The sequence below is a fragment of the Macrobrachium nipponense genome, chromosome 23 (genome assembly GCF_015104395.2).
Source record: "Macrobrachium nipponense isolate FS-2020 chromosome 23, ASM1510439v2, whole genome shotgun sequence".
NCBI classification, from domain to species: domain Eukaryota; kingdom Metazoa; phylum Arthropoda; class Malacostraca; order Decapoda; family Palaemonidae; genus Macrobrachium; species Macrobrachium nipponense.
Window position 1 is genome coordinate 14963589 of NC_061090.1, and position 17112 is coordinate 14980700.

At 38.0% G+C, this 17112-nt stretch overlaps 1 protein-coding gene across 1 annotated transcript in view; it reads left to right on the forward strand.

Annotated features, from left to right (window-relative positions):
* Positions 1 to 2374: 2374 nt before the first annotated feature.
* Positions 2375 to 17112, forward strand: part of LOC135198820 (ADP-ribosylation factor-like protein 4C) — a 30274-nt gene continuing 15536 nt past the window's right edge. Inside the window, exon 1 of the mRNA XM_064226791.1 lies at positions 2375 to 3771. Within this exon, the coding sequence (XP_064082861.1) occupies positions 3552 to 3771 (220 nt within the window). The 5' untranslated portion in view covers positions 2375 to 3551. The remainder of the gene's footprint in view (positions 3772 to 17112) is intronic.

Consider the following 17112-nt stretch of genomic DNA (forward strand, 5'->3'; position numbering starts at 1 on the left):
GATGTGAAATGGTTCAAATCTTGAGGTGAAAAATATTTCAGTTTACAATCCTTCCTAGCTACTACACTATTATTATAATTGTATGATTATTACTATCATTTATGTTGTTGTTGTTGAAGAAATCTACAATGATCTTCTTGATAAGGAGAGTCAAGCAGGTTCATTATAAGTATATGATTATTACTATCATTTTTGTTGTCGTTGAAGAAATCTACAATGGTCTTTATAAGGAGAGTCAAGCAGGTTCATTATAAGTATATGATTATTACTATCATTTTTGTTGTCGTTGAAGAAATCTACATTGATCCTCCTTATAAGGAGAGTCGAGCAGGTTCTCGAAAGCTCTCGCTGTATACATTCCGTTGAAAATACATATATTTACTTCACTGACATCACTATGGATTCCTTCAACATTCTATAGTGACTCGTGTGATTATGAGATTCTCATAAATTACTACCATGAATATCGTTGTTGTTATTGTTCTCGTACGAACATTCATATTAAGCAAGCCTTCTAGGTTCGCTGAATATGAATAAGATTGCTGAGCAAGATTTCTCAGAAGAAAACGCAGCATTCATTTTTTAAACTGTCTGCACCAAAACTGGTACAATCGTACTTTCTGTTACTACTTCCCAATGAACGTCAAGTTATTTGGAAGCTTGAATTTCAAGTCAGTGGGCCCTGTGGGCTTGTTCCACATGAATAAGGTTCCGCTTTTGAATAATAATGATAATTGTATCGTGAATCTATCACATAACTTGCAAACTAAGATTCCGAATCGCCTGAGTATATAGGTTCAATAGCCTCATCGGACTCAGAGAGGCTTGAATGGCGAGAGTCCAAGCTGATGTATTTGCCGAGTTCTGCTCAAACAGCATTTACATGCACGAGAGAATTCGCGAAGCAAAGTCAGTTTAATAGAAAAAGATCAAACTGGGTTTTTTGAAGGCTTTGTTACATACAATACGTGGCTTCCACGAACCACAGGTGACGGGACAACAGTCACGCAGATTATTTTCTTAGGGAAGCCTCGAACGTCAAACTATTAAATCAACAACTTCCCTTAAAAGGTGTAGTACCCCGATTTATATTATGTTATCATTGGGTTATGCAATTGCATAGCCATGTTTTTTTATGAGTGCTACACAATATTATCTTTCTTTGCTTATTTGTATAGAAATTCTATAAGTACATCTTAGTTTTACCAGACCACTGAGCTGATTAACAGCTCTCTTAGGGCTGGCCCGAAGGATTAGATATTTTTACATGGCTAGGAACCAATTAGTCACCTAGCAACGGGACCTACAGTTTATTGTGGGATCCGAACCACATTATATCGAGAAATGAATTTCTATCACCAGAAATAAATTCCTCTGATTCCGCGTTGGCCGAGCCGAGAATCGAACTAGAGTTCTATAAACCAAGACATATTTGCAAGTGTTAGGCTGTACATACACAACACACACACACGCACATATGTATGTTATGTATTCTATATTTATTTTTTTTTTTATTTTTTTTATATATATATATATATATATATATATATATGTGTGTGTTGTGTGTGTGTTAACGTAGTATTGATTGTGTACACGCTGTGTGTAAACTGTGGGAAAGCGGGGATTTGTGCATAATTTCTTTTTCTGATATTGCACTTATTCGCTTATTTAATTGTGAATATCGTTGACCGATTCTGTAATTTTGTTTGAATTTCTAAAATGTGTCGAGCTGTATGCTATGAGAGAGAGAGGAGAGAGAGAGAGAGAGAGAGAGATGTGGGTCTAGTGCGTTTTGTGTACGAATTCCGCTCAGGGAAATGTATTCAAACGCCCTCGTAAGACTGCATCGTTCACTGACAGTTGACGATAACGATGTATTTCAGTCCTCGCGGCATTTTTTTAAACGATCCTAAACCGCCAAAATGAGTGAAGTTCCCTTCCAAGAGTTTCCATCCTGTCTGCTCAACAAGTGTCCGGTTAACAGTTAGTCCCAAAAGATAATTAGATATGCAAGGGGAATGTTCTTGAACCCAGTCAGTGTGAAAATGTACCGTTCATGAGGAGTAATCCTATGGACTGGGAACCTGTGTGTGTCCGCTCGTACAGCATCATGGTGGGTTAGCAGGTTCATTCTTCTCACGAGAGTTTCCAGTTAGCATTTTCATTCATCTTTAACGTTACTCGTTTGTTTGCTGGTTATCGGCGCTATAAACGGCTATAGGTTTTTGTATTTATGATTAACATATCAGAACAAGACAATTGAACCCATTTTTCCCTACTTGTGTGTAAAATACGACTGAGTAAAATGACGTTTGGCCGAACGGCAAGATCGGTAACCATCCCGTGCTCCATCTTCTCTGGAGAGGAAGGAATCCAGGTTCCCACATTCTAAGCTTAGTCATTGAATAGGTGGCTGGCTCTTCACTGTGGAGATACCTCTTCACTGGAATTTGAATTCCTCGTATTCCTGTCGGTCTTGGAAATTAGTGCCGGATAGAACCGAACTCGAGAATTCATCACTGTGCCAGAAGTCGTCGTTGTGAGATATGGTGTTTCGTGGTTCTCTCGCCTCGTAGTGAGAAGAGCCTTCGGTATTTTGAAATGGCTAATGTTGCAGGGCGAATGTGAGGTTGGGTGCTCAGCGTGCGAGTGTGCGTGTGTGTTCGTGTGTATGCGTTTGAACCCCGACAGGAAACCAAATGTCATTCCTGTAATATTTTCCCTCCACTTCTGAGGATTTTATGGCGGTGATCAGACGCGTCTGGGCGCTGTAAACGGAGGGATTAGAAGTGGCTCATTGGCCCTGATGCGTCGCCATTTAACACTTTGCGGAAAGTGTTGTCAAAAGATTGAGAAAAGGGAAGAGAATTGTGAATGAACGGGAGAGTTGAAGACCACCTATAGCCCCAGGGATTGCGTTGGCTACCTGCCCAGCCTCATCTCTTCGCCTTCGCCTTCTCTGGAACCCCTGGCCCTCCCTCCCCACTGCCAGGACCCTCTACCGCCTCTTCCTCTTCAGATAAACTCCTTTGACCGCAATATAACCTATCGATTTGTACCAAAATAACGTCAGCAGACGCGTCTCGGTCAGTGTCACAAGAAGAACTTGGGTGGTTTTTCTCTGTAATTTGGCGACTTTAGTGTTTGAGTTATGTGGGTGCGTTGAATAAATGGTTATCGATTTGTAAAGGAGCAAAAGAAAAAAACAGCCAAAAAAAGGAGAAATTGCAAATTAGTCAGAGGGTACATTGGAATGTACTGACCAACTGTCTTGTGTAGCTTTGGTTGGTCTTATCAAAGGTATCGTCAGGATTGTTAGTGTAGTCAAATACAAGAGGTAGAAGATTCGCAACTGAACTAAGATAAGGAGACAGAAGTAGTATATCGTCAGTTGACTCATAATCACCAGCATCATGTGTGTGGACTCGAGGGTAATCTCCCTGAGGTCTCAGCATCAGACATAACAACCCTCTCTCCTCTCACCACCCCCTCTGCATGAGGTGCCCACGCCCCCTCTTCTCCTCCCGCCAGAGCATCGCAAGGGCCGAGCCATGGGGGGGAGTATGGGCAAAGGGGGGTCAGGAAAGGGGCATTCTCTTCTGGACGCCCTGCCCTCTTTGAATGCGCCCTTACATGTCGTCATGTTAGGGCTAGACTCCGCGGGCAAAACCACGGCGCTCTACCGTCTGAAGTTCGACCAGTATCTGAACACAGTCCCCACCATCGGGTTCAACTGCGAAAAAATTAAGGGAACCTCCGGAAAATGCAAAGGTGGGTGCATTCTATCGGTACTTGTAGCTCGGTTGTTACTGTTATACTGACATGTTGCTTTCTCTTGATTATTGTGTTTTGTCTAACTCTATTCGTTACTTTGTTTGAAACCAAATCTTTCTGAAGAGAAGTTGTGTCCGTTGAAATTTATTCTCCGGCATTTACAGGGAAGGGAATAGAATGACGGACATCTCGCAAACCAACAAAATACCAAAGTTCAGAAAGTCCCGAGTACTTTCACCCTTCGGTGTAGACTTAAGATTTAACGATGTGGAATAGAGTGCAACCATGAATTACAAAAAAGAATACAACTACCTTATTAATGAAAAGGTCTAAAGCTAAAGCAGTCGCCTAAATATCATATAGATCTGTCTCGCCCAGCTACTTCGATAATAATCGCCTTAATAAAACGTAGCCAGTGCAACATTCCATGCATAGATTTAACCATTTTCAAAATCCCCTTGAAGCAGGTATCAGCAGAGAGAGAAGGAAATTGGTTAAGCAAATGAGGAAGAAAAAGAAGAAGAAAGGCAAAGACAGCACTTCCTTAAGTGGAAAGATAAAGAAGAAGAAAAAAGGCAACGACAGCACTTCCTTAAGTAGAAAGATAAAGAAGAAGAAGAAAGGCAAAGACAGCACATTTTCTAACAAATGGTACATAACCAGGCTCTTGCTTATAGCATCGCCCACATCCATCCATGTCTTTAATCTTTTCCGTATAGAGTTTATTTCGACGTCAGTGGCTGTTGTTGCAGTGACGTCCGTCAGTTGAAACATAATTTGTTTTCTTAAGCGAACCAATTACAGTGAATAGGATACACCAGTCTTATTACACAAGCGCGAAGTACTATAGAACTTCATTGTTCCTCTGGCTTAAGGAACAAGATCCCGTGTTGCGTGAATAAAAGTCAAACAATAACTTTTTGACACTGAAACTACAGTCATTCGTTTAGGACATTAGGCGTAAGAAAGATTCTTTGGGATAAATTTTGTATCCTTTTTCACTTGTATAATTTATTTTTTTATAGTTCGTGTGGAACTTAGGAACCCGTGATATATATATATATATATATATATATATATATGTATATATATATATATATATTATATATATATATTATATATATACTATAAACTACTTAATTGTCAGCTGATGCAATAGGACCCCTTCACTATTTCACAAGGAGTAATCAGTTGTAGAAGCCAAGGCTAAATCTATTTTTATATCTCCCTCCCTCTGTTCCTAACACACATAAACGCAGCACTCTCTCTCTCTCTCTCTCTCTCTCTCTCTCTCTCTCTCAAAATCACTCTGTGGTGTCTGGAATGAAGGGAGGGCTGCTCCGTCCTCCTATCTACTGTTTATCTTACCTAACTCGCCCCCAGGGTATCTTCATTAACGAGCCACAAGGTGCAGCCACACCTCTGTGTCTTCGAGTATACAATTCTCAAAATAGTATATCTACACCGCGTATTTGTTGACTGGGGAAAAGTCGTGCTGGAAATGGTCTGCTATTATCGCCAGTGACTCGAATTTCTCCTCAGTGTTATTTTCTTCGCGGACGTACAATCGTGCAGCCGACAGGCGAGACGGAATGTTGCTTTGAATCGTTTCGTGCGCGTACAGAAATATTGAGCAAATTCTTCTCGAAGAGTATTGCTGTATCCGAGTTATGTCGGAAAATATTCTCTCTCTCTCTCTCTCTCTCTCTCTCTCTCTCTCTCTCTCTCTTCTCTGTCAAATTGCTGTTTTGATGTTTAATAACAATTTGTCATTTGCACCACTCGTTTTACAAATGGACAGCGTAATTGTTTCTATACACTGCAATTTTGTTTGTAAAAGTAGAGGGACTTAGGGGAAACCAAAACAAACTGCCAACAAAAAACAAGAAAGTGTCGGTCATTCCTTCTTCCTGTGACTTCTTCACACGCATATATACTAATCTCAGTATACGAATAAAAAAAAAAAATTAAAAAACTGTTGAACACGACAACTTAAACTCGTGTTTTGCGGAAGTTTCCCAAGCGGCGCTATACTCCAGCTCGACCAAGCAATAACTGGAGCAAGCGCGTTCGATTCTCGGGCACTCCATTGATCCATTGAGAGGTTAGAGATGTGTATTTCCGTTGATAGAAGTTCACTCTCGACGTGGTTCGAAAGTCACGTTGCTGAATAACAACTGGTTACATGCAACGTGAAAACACCATACAAACAAAATATCTGGAGCAGTGTCTGTAGAAAACACTTACTTATATCCTTTCCAGCGTAACTTCGGCCCCTAGCTACCTCTTTCATTCCTTTTACACTACCTCCGTTCATGTTCCATCTGACTTTCCACCCTCTCCTTACAATTGTTTTTAGTGCGACTGCGAGGTTTTCCTACTGTTACACCTTTCAAACCTTTTACTGTCAATTTCTCTCTCAGCGCTGAATGACCTCTTAGGTCCCAGCGCTTGGACTGTGGCCTAAATTCTACATTCCAGCAAAATGAGGACACGTTACTGCAAAGAGGGAGGGGGGGGGAGGGTTGGAGGAACCAGTTGCACTGCTCTCATTCAATCAAGAGAAAAATACATTCTAAAAGAACTCCTAATATGAGAACAAGATTCCTGGCAAGGCGAAGGCAGAAAAGGGTTAAAGATTATTTAGAAGCAAGTAGGGGTTAAATGCTGAAGGAGGTACTAATTGTTAAAGAATAATCAAGATTTTGGATCTTTGCAGAACAGCCTTAACATTCTTTCTTCCAAGAAAAAGGAGAAAGGTTAAAATAACATAGATTATTTGGTATAGAAAACACTTCTGGGTATCTGTTATCTTATGCAGGACAGCTATTTCCGTTCGAATTTAAAGTTGATATCTCCATGACAAGATATCTTGGAATAGTGAAATCCTTTCTTTGGGTCCTGAAAAGAACTTGTTGTAAACCTTCAATTCTATCCCCACGGATGAATATTTGTTCCAGCATATTTTAAAAGCAGCGTCTGTCTGCCATTCTTGTGTCATCATTTTCATCCAGGAAGGTCTAGGAACATATATTTCATCGACCTTGGTTTGTTTATTCCATCTGGAAGAATTACCCACAGAACCTTGACACTACAACCTCCTACCAATAGGGTTTCTCTTCCTGGTGGAGATCTAATTATAAATATTACTTGTTGTTTTTTGTTTTAATCGTCGAAGGCCACTTTATTTTTTATTTTTATTTTTTTTATCCGCTCCCTGCTGGAGATGAAGTTCCTCGGGAATCTACCATCTCCTCATTCCCTTTTCCACATTTGTTATGTTTAGTACCGGTTCACTCATCTCATACATTTTTTGGATTTATTATTGAAGCTGGTCTTCTTTCAAAGCTACAGTATATGTATTGTTTTAACCTATACATAATTGATATTGGCATTAATGAACTTTTAGTGTATAAGCGCTGAATGGCCTGAGTTGCCCCAGTGCTTGGCTTCTGAGCCAAAAAAAAAAAAACATAATTCAGTTCAATTCATACAGTGGTGATTAATCTGCGCTTAAAAATAAATCTTGCCCTCACATTTAACCCGCCAACATTATCCACAGGCGGAATATTTATCTTTGCTGATATGTTCAGTACTTATTTAGCGTCTTCGCTCATTGCTGAGAACATTTTTTCGTTCTTAGAATTAAGCAAGGGGCTGCAATATGAGGATGACAAGCTTTGCCACGACAAAACAATAAGTTCTATTTAGATGCCATCATGGTCTGCTCGAAAACATTGTTGTTTAATATTGCTTTAGGCATAGAACCTAAGTGTTTTTTTTTTTTTTTTTTTTTTTTTTTACCCCGTAGGGGGTTAGTGCCGTCAGTAAACCTCACGGGGTGCCCTGTAGACATTACCAAAGGTTTTATGCAGCGTCCTTTCGGTCCCTAGCTGCAACCCCTTTCATTCCTTTTACTACACCTCCGTTTATATCGTTCTTCCATCTTGCTATCCAACCTCTCGTAACAATTATTTCACAATGCAGCTGTAAAGTTTTCCTCCTGTTACACCTTTCAAACCTACCTACTCTCAAAATTTCCTCTCCAGCGCTGAATGACCTCATAAGTTTTCTATGTTCTTCTCTTCATTCTATCAAGAATTTTCTTTGTGTACCTTCAGGAACAACCCGACTCTTTGCCTCTGTCCTTAGGCTACCTGTTCCCGGACCTCTTCTCCTCCTGCCTAGTAGATCCTTGAAGCTTAAATCGAATGTTATCCTCCAGCATGACTGAGGTGTGCGATTATGACCTCGAGTCAGGCGTTTCAACCTGTCAATTTTAATCTATTAAACCATCCCTGCTGCTCACCGAGTTTGGTGTTGACGTTGCTTTGTACAAAAGCTGCCTGTGTTGTTTTGTAAGAAGGAGAAAAGGCCAACGCTCTATCTAAAGTTGAAAGACTTTATATTTGTCCATTTTTAGTTTTTATTTTGGCGTCTCACAGCTCTTGCACAGATATACGCAATATGGTGTTAATAAGTAAATGTTGTATGTAATCCTTACATTATGTATACAATCATTGTTTATTTAAATCGCTTTTCTCAGCCTGGAAAATGTATCAGGCGATACGAAACGTCGGCATTTTAATAAAAGGGATATAAACAGAATGCCTTTACATGAACTCCAGATTGTCTATATATATATATATATATATATATATATATATATATATTTATATATTAAGAGAAAGCTTGATTTCATTTACTACTCAGTTTTCCCATTAGCTTACTAATATGCCATAAGCCGTAGCGTGCAGTTATCTGCAAATTGCCACTCGAGAGAGATGGCCAACATGAGCTCGTCAGACGAGTCTGGTCATTTCCGTTCTGGCATAACCAAACGAATTCTTTGCGCTGTAACCTGGAACCCCTGACTTTGTTGCTGAGAATCTGGGCGCAGACAGCGGCGTGATTGGTATGGTATTAGCGTCCCACCTCGGTGGTCACGGGTTCGATTCTCGGCCATTCCATTGAGGAGTAAGAGATGTGTATTTCTGGTGATAGAAGTTCACTCTCGACGTGGTTCGGAAGTCTTACGTAAAGCCGTTGGTCCCGTTGCTGAATAACCACTGGTTCCATGCAACGTTAAAGCACCATACACACAAACAAAACAAATTGGTTGATGTCGTTTATGGCCTTAGTTGTAAGGTACTGGTTATCTTCTTGGACACGAAGATATGGTAATTAAGTCGTACCCCACATAAGAAAATGAAAATTGTTTATCTTAGAAAATGCCCAACAGTTTCGTCCTCCAATGGACATCTTGGAGCGTTTATTAATAAACGCTCCAAGAGGCCCATTGGAGGACGAAACTGTTTGGCATTTTCTGAGAGAAACCATTTTCATTTTCCTATGTGGAATACAATTGAATTAGTTGAAAGATATACTTTTGTTAGCGAAACACACACACGGGCATTGTTGAGCAAATTCCGAGAAGTTAATAAGCGCATTACATTGATTGCTTGATAAATTAAATATTTAATTGATTGCCTGAAGGAAATTTATCTGTAAAGTTTTGTTTTTCATAATTTCAGGTAAAACAAAATTGCTGGAGGAAAAGTCTTGACATTTCTTTTGGGCAATACAATCATCTCCTATTTTTCATCACTTGTTTTCCCTGGGGCAATTTTGTTTATTTTTTATCTTTTTTTCCCTGTAGCCATTGGTTTATATTTTTTCTTCTTAATTCATTTCAAGATTCAGAAATGCCACTGGAGCCTAGCATGAATCCTGGTGTCGTCTCCTAAAACTAGGGTATAGTCAGTTATGTAGTAACGGCTTCATGCTAGGCTCCATTGGCATTTTAGAATTTCAATGTTCATATCCTAAAGATAAAAATCGACAAAGAGGCCCCCTTTACCAAAGATTTCTCCAGAATCGCATGAGGACACGATTATTACATAACTGACTATACCCTAGTTTTAGTAAGTGACACCAGGACTCTTGCTAGTCTCCAGTGTCAATTTCAATGCGATGGTTTCCATTTTTTCGTTCGGGCTAAAGTGAAAGAAAATGTAGCAATTTAAGATCTCAGTAAGTTAAATTCCCGATTTATTATTATTTTTTTCAAGATCGATGTATATAATTCAGATTATACAGATAAACTATGATATCAAACTCTCTCTCTCTCTCTCTCTCTCTCTTTTCTTATAGCGAGCTTTCGTCTGGAGCAGCCAGACATCCTCTAGGCTGGGAAGCTGAGGGTGGACTGCTTCTGGAGTCGTGTCCGTCCTCCTTATATTATTATTATTATCATCATTATTATTATTTGCACCAGCTCTTTGCCTTAAAATCTGTAGCTCAATCGCCCTCTTCAGTTCGTCGCTCTCGAACCCCTTCTCTCGAAGTAACCAACATATTGGTGTTGCTCAGGTAAACTCAGAGAGGGAGAAGAATGCAATTTTAAATGCGATCATCAGGACCCATCTGCCCTCTTAGAACAGGTCAGGTTTTTATTGCGCTCGTCGTACTACTGATCTCTTCCTATCATAGTTATTACCCTTCACCTGGGAGCCAAATTTTCTGGGGAGATAATGTTAGGCCCGAAAATGTAGGTCGGTCGTTTTGCCATAGGCTGGGCTCTCTCTCTCTCTCTCTCTCTCTTCTCTCTCTCTCTCTCTCTCTCTCTCTCTTTGCTGAGAAGTACAGGAAATGCCTACACTTGCCATAAGAACCTACCATGGAAATGATCTTGGAATAACTTTTAGAAAATGGAAATCGAATGCTATTTCAGCAATTAACGTATGATGGAAACCTTAAATATCTGGTTTTCGAACACACCTAGTTTATTAGGATACTTGGCTACATTCCATTTCGCCTCCTCGTTGCTGGGAATATTAGATCAGGGTGTTGCCTCTTTTTTTTTTTTTTTTTTAAGGTGTGTGCGCGGAAGAGTGACCACTGATTTGGAATTCTTGGTATCTGAAGCAAAAAAACTACTAACCATAATTTAACTGGTTTTTCATTTAGTACTCGTATGCGTACGATGAACAGCTTTGACATTTTGTCATTTTGAACACTTGTACATTTTTTCATTTATGATTTGTATTTTTCCTCTTAAGGCGTTTTAGTTGCATATACACGTACAAATACACACACAATACAAAGAAACCTACAAAAGTAGCCTCGGCGCCATTTACCATATGCATTGCTTCTTATCATCCCATAGTTGACTTCAGACGGTTTTTCCCAAGTCCATTCACGTACGCCTTGATAAAATTCGATCTCACATATGTCTATCAAGCAACTTCACTTTCGAGAGCAACTTCTTTCAAGCAACGGACTTCATCTCATGAACGCTGCTGCTACAGGAGGCCCGCCGAGGAAAAATAATTACGAAGATTCCCTAATTACATCCTTGTCGGATTTACCCGAGGTGCTGAGCTAATAGCTTGCTTCTGCCGAGATGATATTATGATCCTCTGCTGTTTTCTTCGTCATAAATTGCTGTCCATTGCCTGTGATTATCGGGCTCTCTCTCTCTCAATTACTAAATTTTCTCCCCATTTTTTTTGCATACGTACCCAGGATATCGTCTCTCTCTCTCTCTCTCTCTCTCTCTCGATTAGTCACAAGACGCCAACTATTGATTAACCACCTCTATTCATACGGTATCAGAGTTGAATCCACCCGTATGTATTTTCCGAACCTCGTCTCTATTAGCCTCATGACTGAAAAGAAGATCAAGTGTCCTGTACCCGTATGATACCGACGGCCGTGATCTCAGCTGACCAGGATCTGATCCAGCGTGTATAATAGTACTATAACTGCTGCGAAATGCTACCACGATGTCAATCCTATCGGTTATTTGTCCCAGTTGTGGATTCATCGTTCTTATTAAAATTAAACTACGCTGAGATCTGATATGATGCTGAACAGCACGTAATCCCGCATAATGCCATCTGGTCTTGTTATTACTATTATGGACATCACACATGGTAATATCACACACATCATATATAAAATATAAAAGCATATGTATATTATTTTTTTATGTATGTGTATATATATATATATATATATATATATATATATATATATATATATATACGTCAGTGCATATTTTAACATTGTAACTGGGCGACCGTATGGCCGACTAGTAAGAAGAATTTTTGACTACTAGGCGACCAGGACCAAATCCCCAAAAAAAATTGACAGGAATGATTAAGAAATGGAAAGTTTACCCTTGCAGCTTTGGTCTCTAGGGCTCTGACCCAGACCCTGGTGGTGGGGGGGGAGGGGGGGGCGCTCACCCCAGGCCCCCTAAGCTTTATGCCTCACCCCAAAGGCGCTCGACAGAAGTACCCTATCACAAATCATACATCCATCTGAACGCCCAGGAAATTTCCTTAAAATATGCACTGAGATATATAATATATTATATATATATGTGTGTGTGGGTGTGTGGTGTGTGTGTGTACAATATGAGTGTGTGCGTGTGTATAAAATGCCAATGCTTCAATAGGCCTTGAAGTAATGCAAGGAATGACTGGTTCCATAGCAAACCGTAACCACAGACTTAAATCGTAACGCACAGTCTCGTATTTTATTAATAAACTGTTTTCTCGTTCTAACAATTATAATTATTGCCTTTCATCAGAAAACCGATCCTGAAAATCCAATGATATCAGAAAACAAGAATTATAATCATTATCAAGTAGATGAAACCTGTCCATATGGAACAAACCCAGAAGGGCCACTGACTTGAAATTGAAGCTTTCAAAGAATATGTCCTTCATTGAGAAGTAGTGAGAGGACGTAAAGGGAAATATAGGAAGAAGAGATTTCACTTATAACAAAAAATAAATGGATAGATGAAAGAAAAGTATCAGCTATTATCTTTCTTTTAATCCTCTAAGTTCTACCGAATTTCGGATACTGTATACGCACTTTGGATTATATCCCATTTACCTTTCTCTCTCTCTCTCTCTCTCTCTCTCTCTCTCTCTCTCTCTCCGTGTATGTATATATGTATATATATACATAACTTCAGGAAAAGCCGAAGACACATGAAGAGTTAAAAGGGTTTATTCGCTAAGAAACGTTTCGCACAAGGAACTTTGTGCATCATCAGTCTGTTAAAAATAAAAGTACATTTTAAATTATAAAAGCAAAATACAATAAAATTACAATCTAAAATTTTTAAATTTAAAAATTATAATTTAAGAATTAGCATAATTTAAAGTTAAAAGTGAATAAGAACATTAAAAGTGAAATACGAACATTAAAAGTGAAATAGAACATTAAAAAGTGGAAATAAGAACATTAAAACACGACTACTAAAACACCACCATTCGCTTAGAAAAAACAAAAAAAGGGGGGGAAGGAGAGGAGAATGACTAGAAATGAAATTGAGGTCAGAAAGAAGACTATGCCAGGTATAGCGGAGACGATGAATTACCGCTATTCAATGAGGGAACAAGTCTTTTGATAAATAATGACTCGAGTGTTGTTAAATACTCAGAGTCCTTATTGTAACCTAAAATGGAGAAGTGCTGTTTTCTTGACTTCGATCTTACATTTGATGGCATGATTTTTGATATTTGAATGCTCTGGTCTACTTAATCTCTGGCCAGTTTCTAAAACTACACCCCATGTGGCTTTGGCAATATCCGCATTTGCAACCGCCTCTTGGTAGATCCTTACTTTAGGACCAACGTAATACCAGGACATCCTGGGCACGTAAATTTATACACAACATTAGACCTCATAAAAGGCTGCAGACGATCTTTAAAGCAGAACAGGGAGCCAATTTTACTCGGGTTATTTGATATTAATTTAAATTTAAGGCATGGAAGTTTCACCTTCCAAATGATTTGAGTAAGTTTCTTTGACAGTTTCAGGTTGGAAATATAAGGAATCGAGGCATACATGAGTTTCTTTGGAACGTCAACAATCGGTGGTACTGGTTTCAGATATTTAGTTAAAATTTTGTTAATTATTTTCTGAACTAAGTCTTTGGGATATGAATTTTGTTGGAAAAAAGATAGTAAAAATTCTATTTCCCTATGAAAAATGTCCCAACTCGAAGAGTACTTCAGGGCTCTTAATGAAACTAAAGTGGAGATAGTGTTAAGTTTAAAACTTCTTTGGCAGGAGCTGTAAAAATTATTGGCTAGACCAGTATACGTTTTTTCCCATAGACAGCTGTATTAAATTGATGGTCAATTTCTGTTAATGCAAATGTCTAAGAATGGTAGACAATTTTCCTTTTCCTCTTCTATAGTAAACTTGATATTAGTGTGTTGTAAATTAATATACTGTAGGAATTCTGCTGCCTGCCCATTGATGCTTAAAAAAGGGCGAAGGTATCGTCAACGTACCTTCTATAAAACATAGGTTTAAAAGCTGAAGAACAAGATTCTAAGAATTTCTGTTCCAGATGAGACATAAAAAAGTTAGCAAATATGGGGCCCAAAGGGGAACCATAGCCACACCATCCACTTGAGAGTATAGTTTTTGGGTTAAAAACAAATAAACATAGAGTCTTGTACTGCGAGTTCTAAAAGTTGTTTAAAAAGCAATTTACTAAAACCATGAAAAATATATTCTTCGTCAGGAAACACTTTGTCAATGATAATGTTCAATAGTTTCATTAAGTGGGACATTTGTGAATAAAGATTCCACATCAAAACTAGCCATATATAAATCACCATCTTGGTTGATAATTTGATTTTGAAACTCAAACCCGTTTTTTAAAATATACTGACTGGAAACATGCTCACTCAATAAGGACACGACAAATTTTGAAATTGAGAAAGATGGCTATTATAGGCAGCCATAATCGGTCTAACTGGTATATTGGATTTATGAAAACCTTAGGAAGGCCATATAAGATACTGAAGGCAGAGCCAGTAACAAACAGTTTCTGATAAGTATTTTCATCTATGACGTTATCTGTCTTTAATTTTCTCAGAATCTGTTAACCTTATCTTCCCTCTTATAGATATCTAAATAAAAAATTAGGATCACCATGATGTTTGAATTTCGTGGTATCTGCAAGTATATTTTCCATTTTAGTTATGTATAATTTTTATTTAATAAACCTACGCCTTTGCCCTTGTCCGGCTTACAGATTACCAGTCTTCACGTTTTCTTAAGGCCAAAAGTATATTTAAAATCATCTTTTCTGAAAAAAGGGGTCCATGAGATTTTTAGCTGTGAATAAGTTTTGTGGACCAAAGCAGATATTTTTTGTTGCAAGTTACTGATATTTTTATCTATGTCCAACTTTATAAGTCGTTGAAACAGCACTTCAAATGGATAAAGAATCTGCATAGTCAGGTCTAAAGGAAGGCAAGCAAAAGTCAAGACCAAAAGACAATAAAAACTCTTCTCTCTTTGACAAGACATAGTTAGAAAAATTAAAAATACAGTTGTTCTATGGTTAAAACAGGAGTAACAACACCCAAGTTCCGAAGTTTTCTTTGGTGACGTTGATAAATACTGGATACAAAATCATTAATATATTTGGAAAACAGTTTTTGAAATAATAAGCGGTCCAAAATTGATAGATCATTATGCAATATATTCCTGAGTTGAGTAACACTGGTATCGAGTTTCTGTATGGCAGCTTGCTTCGTATAAATTTCCTTGCGAAGGAGTGTACTCAGTGCTTCCTTGTAGAATTCCGTGGAGTAAAGCGAGGACTTGTAAAGCTTAAAACGGACGAATCTGGGGTAGACATCATTCAGTTCACAATATTGCAGGAACTCCAAATCACATCTGGCTTTCTGGAGCTTGAGGGATGTTTTCTCGAGTTTTCTTGAGGTAGACAACGTAACTGCACGGTATCGGTGCTTCAGTAGTTGTGAAAAGTGGTGAATCTTGCGGAGTCGTAGGCGGAAGGCGAAAAGGAAAACGAAGAACAGGTGCCGCAACATCACGGGGACATCCAGGATATGCAGGAACTTCCATATACATTCATAACTTCAGGAAAGCCGAAGACACATGAAGAGTTAATTTTTACAGCTCCTGCCAAAGAAGTTTTAAACTTAACACTATCTCCACTTTAGTTCATAGAGCCCTGAAGTACTCTTCGAGTTGGGACATTTTTCATAGGGAAATAGAATTTTTACTATCTTTTTTCCAACAAAATTCATATCCCAAAGACTTAGTTCAGAAAATAATTAACAAAATTTTAACTAAATATCTGAAACCAGTACCACCGATTGTTGACGTTCCAAAGAAACTCATGTATGCCTCGATTCCTTATTTCCAACCTGAAACTGTCAAAGAAACTTACTCAAATCATTGAAGGTGAAATTCCATGCTTAAATTTAAAATTAATATCAAATAACCCGAGTAAAATTGGCTCCCTGTTCTGCTTTAAAGATCGTCTGCAGCCTTTTATGAGGTCTAATGTTGTGTATAAAATTTACGTGCCCAGGATGTCCTGGTATTTACGTGATCTACCAAGAGGCTGTTGCAAATGCGATATTGCAGCCACATGGGTGTAAGTTTTAGAACTGGCCAGAGATTAAGTAGACCAGAGCATTCAAATATCAAAAATCATGCCATCAAATGTAAGATCGAAGTCAAGAAACAGCACTTCTCCATTTTAGGTTACAATAAGGACTCTGAGTATTTAACAACACTCGAGTCATTATTTATCAAAAGACTTGTTCCCTCATTGAATAGCGGTAATTCATCGTCTCCGCTATACCTGGCATAGTCTTCTTTCTGACCTCAATTTCATTTCTAGTCATTCTCTCTCCTTCTTTCTAAGCGAATGGTTGGTGTTTTAGTAGTCGTGTTTTAATGTTCTTATTTCACTTTTAATGTTCTTATTTCACTTTTAATGTTCGTATTTCACTTTTTTTAATGTTCTTATTTCACTTATAACTTTAAATTATGCTAATTCTTAAATTATAATTTTTTTAAATTTAAAATTTTAGATTGTAATTTTTATTTGTATTTTGCTTTATTAATTTAAAATGTACTTTTATTTTTAACAGACTGATGATGCACAAAGTTCCTTGTGCGAAACGTTTCTTAGCGAATAAACCCTTTTAACTCTTCATGTGTCTTCGGCTTTCCTGAAGTTATGAATGTATATGGAAGTTCCTGCATATCCTGTGATATATATATATATCTATATATATATATATATATATATATATATATATATATATATATATATCCCTTGCCGATATATGAAATTACAATTTTTTCTCTCTCTCTCCCGGTATATAATATATATATTCTATAATATATATATATATCATATATTATATCTATATATTATATATTAGTTATCCCTTCGCCGATTATATGAAAATTACAAGTTACATCCTACAAATACCCTAAACTGCGTAATTGCTTGAGTACGCAAAACGA